Raw genomic sequence first — 15037 nt, forward strand, 5'->3', positions numbered from 1 at the left:
ATCTGCAGACTTGAGATAGCACCCTGCTAAAATGAATTTAAAAAAAACCCTACTGACAAATTTTAATCCAGCCCAACTGGATTCTGCTTCAGCCACAGGGACTCCACCATGCCTGTCTTGTTTTCAGAATCAAGACATGCAGATGGCCAGCCAGCCCGTAGACCATCAGCAATGCAGCGTTTCAAGATTATATATAGAGAGAAAAAAATGCACACACACAAACATGTGCACACGCACTCACACAGAAACAAGCACACGTGGGCAGTTACATGTGCCAGAACACACTGGTACTTATCAACCAGCCAATCACAAAGTGTTGGTTTTTTTGTTTTGTTTTTTTTTGTTTGTTTGTTTTGTGGTTTTTTTGTGGGTTTTTAAATTTTTTAAATTTTTTTTCATTTTTTCGTTTTTAAAGTGAGGCTCCGTCAAGTCTTCCCCCCCCCCCCCCCCTTTTTTTCTTTTGAACCCCTCCCGTACCCCAACCCAACATGGTAGACCTAAGGACGGAAACACACCCAGTGCAAACAAAGTTAAAAAGCTATTTTTTCAGTATATATGTTTCTTAGCAACAACTTCCGTATAACATGAAAAAGTGAAAAACTAGAAACTAATTTTTTTAATTTTTTGTGTTTAAATTTAAATGGTATGTGTACTTGCTTCACATTGTCTTTCTAAGTTGGCGTTCATGATTCAAGTATTTCAAGAGTGATATGTTCTCTTTTTGGATTCATATTCCAAACGAAAAAACTGAAGTTATATAAGGGAGGCAACTATGTGCTCAGACAGTCTGTCAATGACCCACCTTTTTTTCTCTCTCCGTTTTCTTTTTTCCTTTTATAAATGTATTTATTGCAAGTTGAAAAAAACGAAAAGGTCAAGTTAGTGCTGCTGCTGTTCCAAAAAAGGTCACGAGGTCAGAGTTGAAAGTTCTAAGTTCAGATTGAATCCGACCCTCCTCCCAGAAGGTCTCCAGGTAGTAAGGGAGCAGGGCTGCCCATTCTGTGTGGATCCTCTACGCTTGGGACCCCCCACAAGCTTGAAGAATAGTTTGGGGGCCCCCACAATGAAGCGCCAGTGAGATCACCCCCACTGCTGCTGCCGCCACCACTGCTCCACTGCCCAAGCCCTGTTGACCCACCAAAGAGATTCAAAGCAGGTCCAACTGGATCTGTCTGGTTCTGTCCTGTCTCCAGGGATTGCCAGCCTGCTGTGGGTGCACTTGGGGTTGCTGCAGGTGTAGGGGGCTGAGCTTGTGCCAGAAAGCGACTAACCTCTTCATCTGTGGCAAACTCAGCCAGGATGGTAGTGTTTCCCAACACACACCTAAAGACAAGAAACACAGAAGAAAAAAATTAATAATTAGAGCTGGAAGGTAAGGGCAAGGGATTCAGAAGGCATGGAAACAACACCATTAGGTGCCCAAACCAAAGGAAGCATCAGCTTGCCACAACCAAGTGAGCACAGAAAACTTCAGCTGTTCTTGACAGTGAAACTGACTCAAAGCACAAGAACTCCAACTTTGTAAGGGGGACTCCCCCCTCTTCAGTTGTTATACCTGCAACAAAACTTTTCTAAATTTAAACTAAGTTCCGGAACATTAACACCGAGAGCAATAAAAGCGCCTATATCGTGTAGCTAAAACGGTAAATGCACTTATGCTACCTTTCAAATAAACCAGAGGAAGAACAGGTTAAAAGCCTGTCGAAGTCAGAATTAGTATAGTTCAAAAGTTTTCACTGAGTTTAAGGGCTCACACCACCACCACACCCACACTCCCCCAAGATTTTTTCTCAAAACATCTCACATTTGAAACACACCAGAGCCAGTCAGTTCCAAAAAGCTTAAGAACAGGAAACCTAAGATCTGCAGCTTTTCAAGTAAGCTATTTTAGGTGTATCTCAAAACTATAGTAGATTCCCACACATTCCGGTTACGCATATGAGAATGGTTTTCATCTGAAACAATTCACAAGCTTTTATAAAATGGCCAAAATTGTACAGTAAGGTGCATACTTATCACAATTTCATCCTATTTGCACCTTCTTAGTTCTCCATGTGCCAATTTGTGCCAGCAATTAAAGTAACACAAACAGAAGGCATCTTCATTTCTCTTCTTCCTCTGCTGATGAATGAAAGGTTCCCTTCCAACCATGATACTTGAAATGAGTTCCCAAAGCATAGCACTGGACGTAAGTTTTGTGTTTATGACTAATATAGCAACAAATAACTTACATGTGCAGTGCAGTCTGGGCCTTGGCCGCCTCCTGTTTGGTGTTATATCGGATAAGGGCGGTGCCCTGGGTCAGGTTCAGATGGAATGTCAGCAGTGGGCCGTGCTGCATGCAGATCGTCCTCAAGGTTGACCCATCGATCTGAGGAAGAACAGCCAGGATAAAACAGACGTTTGTAACTATTTCTCCACATACTTCAATCCCAACTTCATCTCAGTAATTAAAAGATAAGCTGCTCTCAGAAAGGAAAACAGGTGAAAGCAGTGGGAAGTAAGTAATTTAATTTTCAAACAGAATCGGTATGCCTTGACTTCTCACAATTACAATGCCTTTGCTTTATGGAATAATCTGACTTATCTTTCCCACTCACTTGTAGCTCGAGTCCAGTTTTTCCCCATCTCATTGAGTTTCTTACATTGCCTGATCCTAAGGCAGGTTTTCCAGTAATTATATACAACTTGTACTTGTCACCATCTTCAGCCATCAGGATTTGTACCAAAGGAACCAGAATATCTTAGTCTCCAGCACTCCGATTTCAGTAGAATTTAGTTCAACCAGTATTTATAAGTTCTTTGCAAAACTGGAAGTATCACCTCTACAATGAGGTGTTCATAAAATTTCTTTTGGTGCTTTTTTGTGTTTGTGGTCTATGAAATAGTAACCCATAGAAACAGTCAATGATCTTCTGCCAAACCCAGCCATGTTCATTCCTCCTGAACTAATGTTTTCACAGCAGTTGTTGCATACATTCCTTCCGCAGCAGTAACAGCTTATTACTTACCTCCCATAACTGCTGTCCTCCAAGGTGTTCTGTACAGACAGATTCCATTCCTGCTATGCCACAGGAACACGCACACATGAATGGGATCTGTATGTGCAGATACTTAAGAAAGTGCTACTTTCTTCCTTCTCCCTTTCCCTTCATTATATAATACAATCTCAAATGAGGGAAAAGGAAGTTGAGTGTGGGTACAAAATTGGACAAAGTTAAAACAGAGAAACTTGAAATGAAGATACTGCCCTGAATCCACCTTAACCTTTACAATTCCTTCTCTCTAGTGTACTGACCTGCAGTGAATAGAGGACTTATTATGGAAGAGACAACTATAATCTGCTTCTTTCTCTTTTCTATTAACTTAAATGCCCCCCAAATATATTCTTCCATTTAATGGTTCCTAAAGCAGTATTAAACTACTTTGCACAAGGGAGACTTAGAACTGTGCCTCTTCATCACACCACTGACGTTTCCCTCACATCAAGGAAAATGGTCTTTTCTATGAAAGGAGCACAGTTTGCCATTTTGGGTGATCTGAAGGAGAACTTCTTTCTTCCCTTCACATTGATGTTTTCTTAGACTGTAGAAGAAGAATGGTAAATCACCCTGCTGAACAGGGGACTCTCTGTCTAGACCTCAGGGCGCTACTGATAATCACACCAGCTTTTCCTAAGCCCTGAATACAGACTAACTGGGATTGCTGAAACCAGGATCTCCACAAAATTTGTTCTGAATGGAAGCAAGCTCTGAGAACACTTGCAGGAATAACCTAACTAGACTGTTTTTGGCAGGAGTGCTGGAAACATTCTGTGGTTTCACTATGGAAACACCAAAGCGAAAACTGGCAGTTACATCAGCTTTCTTATTGACAACATCCCAAAGAACAGTCTCTAACAGCTATGAACCATTCCACGTTATGGTCATGTAACTTATCCTCACTTCTAAGAAAAATCTTTCTGTTCCAGTAATTTTTTTGAAACTCTAGGTAATGAAAGTTTATGATGGTCACGTAGCAAAAACTGAACATCTTAAAGTTAGCTGAAGAGATTACAATAGAAAAAACAACCATACTGCATCCCAGTTTAGTAGAAACACATCTTATGTATGCTGACAAATCTGACTTTGTTAGATTTTATTCAAACAACTGAAGAATCCACAAATCTGTATCTCAGTAAAGCAAACAAGTTCCCAGAGACAACAGAAAATACCTGTGGAGTGAGATTGTGAAGAACCAGCCAGTAGCTAGGACGAACTGAGCCACCATCACTCCAAGTAGATGCTGCAGATTAAAAGACAGAGTAGTCAAGACAGATTTGATACAAAGAAAAACATTTTTCTTTACAGTCAGGTCTTTCAATCTCAGAGAAATTCAGCATTATCAGCCGTGCTAACATGTGAAAGCCTAATCTTCAGTCCTGAAAACAGAAAAACATCCTTCCTTACATTTCACATCAAAATTCACTTTTTATTAGCGTTTGTCTTCGAGGAGCTTCCCTGCCCACAGAAAGCATCTAGTCCTGAAAGGCCCCATGCACTAGGTATTCCCTCCTGGCAGCTCTCAGCCCTCTTCACTCATTCCCTGCAGTGGGACCTGGGATTCCACACACCACCCCAATTACTGGCAGCAAATTTCCATTTCAAGAAGGAACTTTCCCCCCGCCTTTTACCAGACAACTGCAACTTCCTTTCCTCCAAACCATTAGCGCTGTAAAACGTACACTCCTCAGGTCTGATCAATGGTGCTATCAGTTGATTCTTCTCACCAGAGGCAAGCCTTGAGTCCTGTGCCCCCCAGCCCCTGACCGATCGGGGTGCTGTGCTGTTCCATGGAGATGATGGTTTGGGGTTGGTCAGGCCAGGAGGTGGGCGGGGCAGCCCTGTAGTGTTCCTTGAGGAAATATGGTTTTTCCACATCTTGTTGGAGAGATGAGCGGGATTGTGTCCTATGGGATCTGGGGACCATGTTGATTTGTAATCACTGAATTTTGCTAGAAGATTAAATAAATTGTATGTATTAGAGAAACTTATGAGATTCAACCAGCCTTTAACTGTACTATCACTGTAAACCCTTTGACCGCATTTATATCAGAGATAAGCACAAAGCACAGAGCCATACAACAGTTAATTTATCATACCAAAAAAATCCAATGCTCATCTAAGTTAGTATTTATTTTTTTATATGCTGGAAAAAAAATCCCTAGATCATTTACGGTAATTTAACTGGTCACAGTATGTCCCATCTTTAATAAGACAAACAGCAAATTTTATGTATGCACCACATTTCATTTGAGAACCTCAGAATTTCTTACAAGTTCGGGCACCACTGACCTTCAACTGAAACAACCTTCTTCAGGCCAAAAACTTGCAGAGAACTGAAATGAATATTTACCACTCTTGGTCTACTAAGCTAACGCTACCTCCCTAAAGATGTTGTCCTCCTCTAAGATCAAAGCTTTTTCATGAACCAAAAATTTCATACAGAGCTGACACAACAGTAACACATAAAGAAGTCCATTTAGCTGTGTGACAGTTGGATTGTTCAACAATCTTGATAGCACATATTCTTTTTTTTTACTAGAAAGCATTGCCAAATGCCTATTAGAAGATAAGAGCAATAGTGGATATCCCTAACACATTTCAAGAATCCCTTATATATAAAGTCCAATAAAAAGGAAAAATTAACACACTTCCAAAAACATCACTATCGGTCATGAATATTTGGGAGCTCTTCCTAAAACAGTTTTCCTTAAGAAGGCAGACTGCAAATTTGCCCACACCTTCTGACAACAAGGGACATTTACTGCGCAGCAAAAAAACACAAAACAAAAGTCAAAATTGCTCAAGTAATTTTTTTTTTTTTTCCTTATTCTGTAATGAAAATCAGTGAACATAGACAGGGCAATCTGGGGAAAAAGGCATTTGTGTCATGAATTATCTTAGTCAGAACTCATGTGCATGTGTGTGCAAACACATGTATTAAGCTCTATTCACCAACAAAAGGTATTAAATTACTTATTTGAAACAAAGGGTAAAAATCCAGGTTTAAAATATGCCAGGGTGTCACAAAATAATGCATTTGTGAATCAAGACCATAAAGCTTTCAGCAAGTAAAAGCATGCTTCATTTTACAGGTGGACCACCGTATTGCCACAACAGAGTAACTGTCAATAGCAAGCAGGTTTCAAGCACTAGCCTATGGAAAGTATATGGAAGTGCTTAAAAGCCTGCGTTCACTAGACTCAGTTTCTTTTATAGATATGTGAATTCGAAATCCCCAATTCAGATGACCCACTTTCTGGCTGTAAAACACTGGTGTGTAGCTTAACAAGATGAGCAGAGGATGGTATGTGTACCAGGCAGTGGTCTAGTTTCCTCAATTCAACTATGATTTCAATAATTTTTTATCTCTTGGGTCTTTCTTGTGTGCTAGACAAAAATTAAGCAGAGGTAAGAAGCTGATACATGCCACTCCTTTCCCCAGGCTACGAAAGAGAAATATTCTATGTCACTGGAATGCTGCATACACAAATATTGCTTCAAACCAGCCACCCCACACACTGGCAGCAGGAACAGTGTTGTTCTTGAGAGCTAAATAGGATTTTCAACACATTTTGTGAAGGTGCTCAGATAGCATACAAACACAGCTTTTATTCAGTAAGATGTAAAAAATAGTGTTTGGGCCAGATGCAGCTCTCAGCTATGTTTGTCGCTTCTTATATTTACACACAATTCTTCAGTTTTAAGTAGCTGTCAAGACGATATCTCAAGAGAAAACTGGCATTTGTACGAAGTTCAAAATCCAAATGGTTTGTCTAGAGCAAGTATTTCCAGCATCCTACTCAGAAGTGTGTGCAGAAACTATTTTTCACAAGAAAACTTTGGAGACCTTCTTACTGAGGATCTGAGGCAGATATATAAATTACTGTTTACAGGACAACCTTTAAAAGCCAGAGGACTAAAAAGCCCCCTCTCACTCTCCAGGTTTCAGGGAACGATGAATGTTATAAAAGGTGAGGCAAAAATGTTCCCTCCACGGCACTCCAATATTCTAAAGTTAAAATGAATAAAATCACTCATCTTATTACTCTAATTCCTTAACTCGTACATATAGGAGCAGGTATATATAAAAAATGTCAGTCCCCCAACCTTTTACACGTCAGCAGATTGTGCATGTGTGTGGTGGGTTTTTTTTCCCCCCTTTTGCATCTGCTGCTCACTGCTACCCTATTCTTTAACTTGCATAACTAAGAATTTTGTATTGAGTGGGAGAAATGGCAAAGGATCTTAGTCTAGTTTTAAAAGCAACTACACCAGAGTATTTTATCATCAGGAAGAAAACTACTTGACCAGCCACTCAAATTTTGAGTTCCTCAGAAATTACTGAAAGACTTAATATTCAAAGTGAAACAAGAATGAGGAGCTAATGAACACATGGAAAATGCTTTGCCCAGGTATGTTTTGGAGCCCACATACCTGAAGTGCTATGAACGTTGGTGAAGGAATTGTCAGAGGCACTGTAGGGCCAGGCACCAGGTGAAGGCAGCGAGGTGTTGAGGGAAGAATTAGACCCTATCAAAGGGAAAAGGAGAGAGAAAGAGAAGAGTAGGCCAATCTCATAGTTTCTGTAATACTGTTAAACCTCAAGAGCGCCACAATTTGTACCAATGCCAAGCTTTCACATGATACACAGGCTTCCTTCTTAGTCAAATGCAATAGACTGTTACCCTGTCATGACAGGAACATCAGAGTATTCTCCAATATCAGAATGACTTAAGTAATCCCATACCAGTTGCTTGCTGTTTTACCTGTGGTGGTGTCCCGCAGAAGTTGGTGGTCAGTATCTACAATGGGAGATGTGGCCGTCCCCCCCAGCACACTTCCAGGGGTCACATAGGGGTCAGATTCAGGGTCAATGTTTTGTATACCTTTCCATGGCACTCCTGGTTGGAACTCTGAGGAGGAGGGAAAAAGGAATTAGATGCAAACAGGGAAATGCCATTTGCTGGAAGTAACTGTTAAAGCTATTTAGGAGGGTAAATAATTGTCTTCTACACTGTTCCTCAAAGAAAAAAACAAAACAGGTTTCTCTTAATTAAAATCTATTTCACATTTCTTCCCATGACACTATCTCTAGTGTCCAAATACACTACAAAAAAAGTGGTGCAAGTGCACATGGTATTCCTTTGACTGTTCCTGTTTTATTACATTCAGATGAGGCTTCAATAGTTTTACCCTTCCTTAATACATTATATGTATTTTTAAGATATGTAAGATTAGAGTATGTATTATAAGATTAGATACTGCACTCATACTTTGTGTGCGTGCAGAAGCCTTTCTCAAGGAAAAGCTACCTACCTTAAGAGGTTGTAAACACAACATTTAACACTTTATGCTGTAGGTACACACAGTTTATACATTATCTATCGATACTGAGGTAATGCTAAGGTGAAATGCCTTGGAGTAAGAGCAATGTATGCACTCATTGACTTCTTCATGCTTCACCATGAGATGAATATACTTATGCTTTAGTTTCCTTTCAACTATAGCTGCAGGCATGCCAAATTTTTAAGACAAAAGTATGAATTATATAAAGCATGAACATATAAAAACTCCAGTTACTGTAAGAAACATCAGTAACTTGGTTCCTTCTCTGAGTAGATGTTCAATGAATGAAGTGCTGTGGTCAATTTTGGAAGCAGTGATAAGAAAGTAGAACTGTCAAACACGAAAACAAGTGAAGAAGCTTCAGATACTATATGACAATTTGGGTGTGAAAAGAGTGCCAAGGTGGCAGATTCATCCCTTGCGGATACAAGTCCAATGGAGTCATACATTTATTCCCAACCTGAACTTTTGAAATAATTAATGACAGAATATTTGAGTGTAATTAAAAATCCATGATTAAAAGTAGGATCCAGGATGTGTTCGCTGAAATGAAACCATGTAGAGTGAATCTGGCATGGAAGGGCTCATTTCAGTCACCTTTGTAATGAAGAAGCATAGCCAAGAATACAACTTTCATAGACACATACAGAAGAAAACATGATATTACTGGTCCAAACAATTGGCACAGCAAGGGCAGTATTAGATTGTGATAACACACTGGCAGGAGAATTTCACAGAAGACATAAGAAAGGCCCCGCTGGGCATTCTAGTCCAGTATTCTGCTAACAGTGGTAGGAGAGATACCATTTAGGGACAGAACGCAAACCTGGCCACTATCTGTAGGCTACTGCCCTCACACTCCCAGCACCCACAGTCCTTCTATCTAGGACTTTACAAATACCCTTTATCTGCTAGCACCTGCTTGGGAAGCTGTTTTGCAATCAGTTTATCCAATCACTGTTTCAACTGGCTAGTACCATCTGTCTCCAGAAGCTCTAAAAGCAACACATTCCAGAAGTTCATCACTCTCAGTGGTGGTGGTGGTAGGTGGGGGGAAGCTCTCATCTATTTTAAACTTATATCCTCTTAAGTCCAGCATTTGCACCATGGTTCTAGTGTTGCAGGATTTGCAGAATTACAATACCACATTTATCTTGGTCACTGCCTTCATGATTTTGTAAGCCTCAGTCACATCTCCAGGTCTTTAGTAACTCAACAAAATAATCTAGGATACCAGGTATCAACATTGCTAACAGTATGAGCAATCAGCACTGCATTAAGGAAGGAATCTGCTCAGCTACTGCCAAAATACTGCAATCCTCTGACAAACAGGAGCACCTTATGCTTAAAGAACAAGCAATGCAGCTCTTGGATCTAGTCAAAAGATTTCTGTTCTGAGATAAAGAATCCATGAACACAGGTTAGGACCTGGAAATTAGAACATGTTTAAAAAAAACAAAAATAGAGTAAGTCCAAGTCTTGCCTATGTAAAGATTTCTGAGAATTGGTGAGACTGAAAATTAAGTGCATAGTAAGCTCTCATCAAAAAGTTAAGGAATATTCAAACAAGGCTCCAAAGATCAGGCATATTGTATATAAACATATTTGCTCATCAACATAATCCTGGTTTGAAGAAGTGTTTTCCTTGAACTTCAGCATACTGACAAATTTCCAAACTATCCTTTGGGACTGACAGTTATTCTCATGCACATTTACCAGCTCTCCCTACAGACATGCTCTTTTATTTCCATATAGTACAGAAAACATGAAGTGCATTTCTCCACTGATATCTGAAAGGTCCTCCCAAGAAGATCAAACATAAAATTATTAGGAAAACCATGACAGACACATCCAGGCTGGTTTGCCTGGAATAAATGACTGAACTGCTCTTGAATGGGAAAATTACAGTCTAGTATTCCCTAGGTATGCAAGTCTGTGTGACATAACCAAAAGATACAGTTCTCACCAATGCAGCAAAACTTGCTCTCACCTCCAGCTGTGATATCAGTTTGATTGGGCACCACTTCATTTATCTTTGTGCTGAACAATACTGCTCTCTTGAACGGCAGAATTTCTGCAGCAGATGGCATTTAGGAGGAAAACGCGAAAGGTGTAGTCAGGGTGAATGCTGAGTGACCACTGTATTCATTCAAAGGAAAAATGCACCTATTTAAAGAGGTTTTCTCTTGTAACTCATTTTCTTTAACAATTATTTTCCAACACTAGGAAGAAAAATTGTATCTCCGTGCCAAAAACTGACAGTGGGACTCATCTACAAGCTTGCAGAGAGAAAAGACCTACAGCGTAAAATAATTTTTGGTCTGTATTTTTCATCAGGGGTGTTGATAAGGTGGATTATGATCTCACCTAAGTTTTCCTTCTCTAGGAAGCCAATAAACTAGAGAGGCTACGAGACAGCTCAAGTGGCTGACAGTTATGGAACAGTAACACCTGTCCCAATAGTCTATGGACCTCATAAGAGAGGGCTAGCAATACGGCAATAATTGCATAAAAGCCACATGCCAAACCCCACGATCTGCAATCACAGTCATCGGCTGCTCATTTGCACAAGAAATTAGGGATGGTACTGATCCCAGTGAAAGTGTATGTTCAGGATTTGTGAACTCCAGCTATCCTCTCACAGTGGTGAGGCAGTCAGCAACAGCAAAAATTTTACTTATCACCGAGAGTGGGACTGCAGGTATTGCTAAGGAAGCTCTATGATATCAGCGAGCAGTAAAGAGTAGCTATTCAACTTCTCACTTCTGTAACAGCCTTCTGGTTCCAAGAATCTTGACAGAGCCAGTGACTGTTCCAAAACCTGGAAACACAGCAGAGCTGATCCTCACATCCCTCTCCTAACATGCCCGGCAGTACTGTGTTTCTCAGTATTATGCAGGGGAACGGAGACTAAGGAAACAAGTTCAGCAACAATGAGTCTATGAGAGAGGTCCTAAAAAAACCAACCAACCACATTTTGGGGGTTGCTGGCATTATGAACACTAACTCCAGCTCAAGAAGCTTAGTGCTTAACCACCAGGCTGACAGAAAGGTAATGCAAATACCTCTACAGAGAGCAGTCAGTGCTGTGAAATGTTGCGGGCATGCAGACATTCTTGAAATAACGGATTCTTTAACTCTGTTAGCTCATCAGAAAACATTTTCTTGCCAGAGTTAGACACTGATAGGTTCCCACATAAAAAGCTTTACCTACTTTTTGTAGGTTTCCTGGAGTTGTATGTGTCACACAGATTCCTAGGCTTTCAATGCTACTGGTTTACCCAAGAGAAGTACCTGCACCTTTACTTTTTAGTGCTTGAGGGGATACACAGCAGAGGATTTGCAGCTAGGAGTGTTTTCCTGGAATGTAAGAGTCTTCCAGGCAGAGAAAAATCACCGCATCCACTACTTGCTGAACAGCCCTGGTGATTAATCCGGGCAACTTCACGGACACCACTCTGTGTTTAATGAATGATTTATATAGAAAATTATGTGCGTGTTCAAATACATATGTCTTTTTCCTAGATACTTGCGTTTTCCAGTGTAAAGATAAAATTCTGCCAGTGGAACTCTAGGAAGACTTAAAGAACATGCTACAGACTGTAACCCAAAAAGCAAGAAACCTCTACTCAAGCCACAAGACTGCTGAGCAGTTCTGAAACATAGCAACACTCTTCTATCCTTTACACGACATGAGCAAAGGTGAACTGCAACAGCATAGCACACACATTTTATACATATTGTACCAATACTGCTGGCAAAAGAAACCTTGTGGTCTGCAGTGAATCATGTTTGTAAACAATTCCCAGAAGAAAAGTTCATGCCACATAAAATACAAAAGGTCAAGACAAGAAAATCCTGTTCCCACCATCACAAAATACAAGCTTTCACATCTTTTGCTTTCTGATTCCATGCTATCAATCAGAATTTTTACACCCTGTGTCAGCCTAACACAACACAAATAAGGAATCAATACAAGAGGGGGGAGCTGGTATCGTGTATTCTATGAACAAGTGTTCTTATGAAAGTTTCCGTAAGTGTGAAGTCACCAAACTACAGAAGATAAGAGAGATCACCTAACAAATCCCAAACACTATTCAGGCAATTCAGCAGTTAGTTCATATTTAGCCCAGCAATCTTTTACAGGAAATTCAAAATTTATGTTCTAATTTAACATGGAAGAAATTTAGAAAAACGTGATGGACCAAGCAAGTATTTTCCTTACAGTGGTTATTTAAAAAGTATGATGAAGAAAGGTCCTAGCACATCTACTCTAAAGCTAGGACATAACCCCTGCCATCATGTAATACCTGGAGGCCAGCTGGCGTTGCTGGATTTGCTTCCGATCTTGTTTGTTGGTGGAGATTTGGCAGGTAACCAACTATCACCAGCAGGGCCTGCATGGCTACCAAGTGGGTCGCCCTGAATTATGTCAAACTGGTTGTAGGGCGATCCTCCACGAGCCTTTCCAGGGGGCACTATTGCACCTGAAGCATTAAAAAGACACGTTTACACTCGGGAAAGGTTGGGATCTTTACGAGTACAGCATACTAAAACAAAAAAAAATATTTAAGATGCATACTGGTGAGGTAAGACATTCACTAACTTGAAGCAGAGTTTCATCTGAGCTATTTCAGGTCTGGCAAGATGATACTGCAAGGGCGTTCCCAAAATAGCCAGTCCCCTTCTCACCATTTTTGTGCATATTGGCATCTTGTGAAGCCACAGAGGGAAGCCCTTCCATCATAGTCCACTGCTTAAAGCGGGATTCTGTTCCAGCCTCTTTCCCTCCCACCATGCCATAATCCATGCCACTTGAGCCAAAGCCTGTGAAACAAACAAACGAAATTCCATTGTCATTTGCTCTTTTTGGTTTAAGTATCTTCAAACAGGGAGTAATTATGATCATAAGAAAGGTAAAAAAAAAAAAAAAAATCAACAGTAGCAAATTTAATGTTCAAGAGGTGACTTCCAAATAAGCTCGTTAGGTCAGTAATCCCATCAAGATACACTTTGTTATTAGGTTTGTCTTCTTCCCATGTAATGAAAAATAATGCAATTTGATCAAGAGTTGACAGTTGTTGTAACCTTCGCTCTGGTGCTTAGACATAAAGCACTCATTTCTGGACCCATACGTAACTGGCTAACATGGTAATGCAATGACCGTATTAACATGGTAACTATAGGCAATGCACCAAATCGCTTTCCACAGAGCACTTACCTGAACCGTATCCAGGTATTTGCCCTTTGGTCTGTAAATCTGAGAGACCCACATTCAAAGGATTGGGTACCATGCTGTCTAAATGTGGCTTAGGCCCAACAGGGTGGGATGGTGAATGCTTCATGCCAGGCTGCCTCTGCTGCTGCTGCTGGAGGGCACTCACCATACGAGCAATCTGCAATGAAAGAAAAAAATAGGGATTATGTATCCTATACTGTAACACGAAATTCCAGTAAACATGAACAGTGACTTGAAAGAGATGCAAAGAACCTTGCTCTCTGAAAAGTACAATATGAAGAGAGCACAAACTGAAGAGAACAGATGACATTACTAAAACCAGCACTGTCTTTGCTGCAGACTGCATTTTCCCAGCGCACTTTATACTTCATATGATTGACAAAAACAGTGCCAAACCTGTTGCTCCTGTTGTTGTCGCACAGCTTGAGATAACTTCCTCTGGCTCTGTAACAGTTGCTGTTGCTGCTGCTGCTGAAGGAGGAGCTGACACGCCTACAAGATAAGTGGGGGTGGGAGGAGTGAAAATACAGAGCTCATCAGGTGAAATAACTGCCAGGAGCTAGTCACTAGCAAATGCTTTGCTCAGAACTTAGGTGTTCTTTGAGCGTTTTTCATTCCACACACTCAAATAAAATGACAATGAATGCATTAGAAGAATACTATATCCTTCACTTGTTTCTAATTTAACATCATGCAACAATATTACTAGTACCTGCTTTATTAACATCACTATGACTACAAGTCTGAAGAAAAAGTTCACTAAAAATCAACGAACAACTGCTTTCTGTACAAAGCCATTGCTTAGAATCGTTACTAACTCACTGCAACATTCACAATAACTACACAGGCCTGTTTAGTTTATCTGCTGCCCTCTAAGAGGGTTGTATTTTCCTGTACAAATGGGGAATACTTGTACAAAAATAACGCAAGATCAGTAGAACAAAACAGAATTAGAACAGACATAAAAAGAAAACTCTTTCAGCACACAGTTTGTAAACAGTCTGTCTCACAAGATTACTAGCTACTTACTAATTGAAACTGGGGAATCTGTGGAAGCTGGCTCAGCATGGCAATCTGTTGTGGAGAAAGCTGGGGGCCCATATTGAAGAGACCAGGATTCAAGCCACTATTGGGAAACTGTTTGAGCATGGAGGCTGAAACCTGCATAGAAACCAGTTACATATCCTCAAGAAATGCACTGCTATAAGAAAAGATGTTAGAGTAGAACTATTTGTATGAAGGAATAGGTACAACACCAACCTTAACTGGTGTTCTGGGAAAGACATTACAGATTTATTAACACATCACATTTAAACATGCACAATCTATGACTTGAGCAGAGTGAATACCTCACTTGATTGACAATATACAGTATAACATGTGCAGATGCAGACACACACACAAAGGT

General features: G+C 40.3%; 1 protein-coding gene across 26 annotated transcripts in view; it reads right to left on the minus strand.

Moving 5' to 3' along the window:
• Positions 1 to 525: 525 nt before the first annotated feature.
• Positions 526 to 15037, minus strand: part of TNRC6B (trinucleotide repeat containing adaptor 6B) — a 133719-nt gene continuing 119207 nt past the window's right edge. For 12 of the 26 annotated variants that reach the window (XM_075751924.1, XM_075751947.1, XM_075751996.1 and 9 more), the window contains 12 exons: positions 14659 to 14790; positions 14026 to 14121; positions 13612 to 13786; positions 13083 to 13217; positions 12701 to 12877; positions 10381 to 10464; positions 7811 to 7957; positions 7479 to 7574; positions 4724 to 4993; positions 4214 to 4284; positions 2232 to 2371; positions 526 to 1323 (listed from right to left, as the gene is read on the minus strand). In XM_075751924.1, coding sequence (XP_075608039.1) covers positions 936 to 1323; positions 2232 to 2371; positions 4214 to 4284; positions 4724 to 4993; positions 7479 to 7574; positions 7811 to 7957; positions 10381 to 10464; positions 12701 to 12877; positions 13083 to 13217; positions 13612 to 13786; positions 14026 to 14121; positions 14659 to 14790 — 1911 coding nt within the window. In that variant the 3' untranslated portion in view covers positions 526 to 935. The remainder of the gene's footprint in view (positions 1324 to 2231; positions 2372 to 4213; positions 4285 to 4723; positions 4994 to 7478; positions 7575 to 7810; positions 7958 to 10380; positions 10465 to 12700; positions 12878 to 13082; positions 13218 to 13611; positions 13787 to 14025; positions 14122 to 14658; positions 14791 to 15037) is intronic. The other 14 variants (XM_075752085.1, XM_075752039.1, XM_075751983.1 and 11 more) reach the window with 5 other exon arrangements.

This window comes from Balearica regulorum, chromosome 1 (genome assembly GCF_011004875.1).
Source record: "Balearica regulorum gibbericeps isolate bBalReg1 chromosome 1, bBalReg1.pri, whole genome shotgun sequence".
Taxonomy (NCBI): domain Eukaryota; kingdom Metazoa; phylum Chordata; class Aves; order Gruiformes; family Gruidae; genus Balearica; species Balearica regulorum.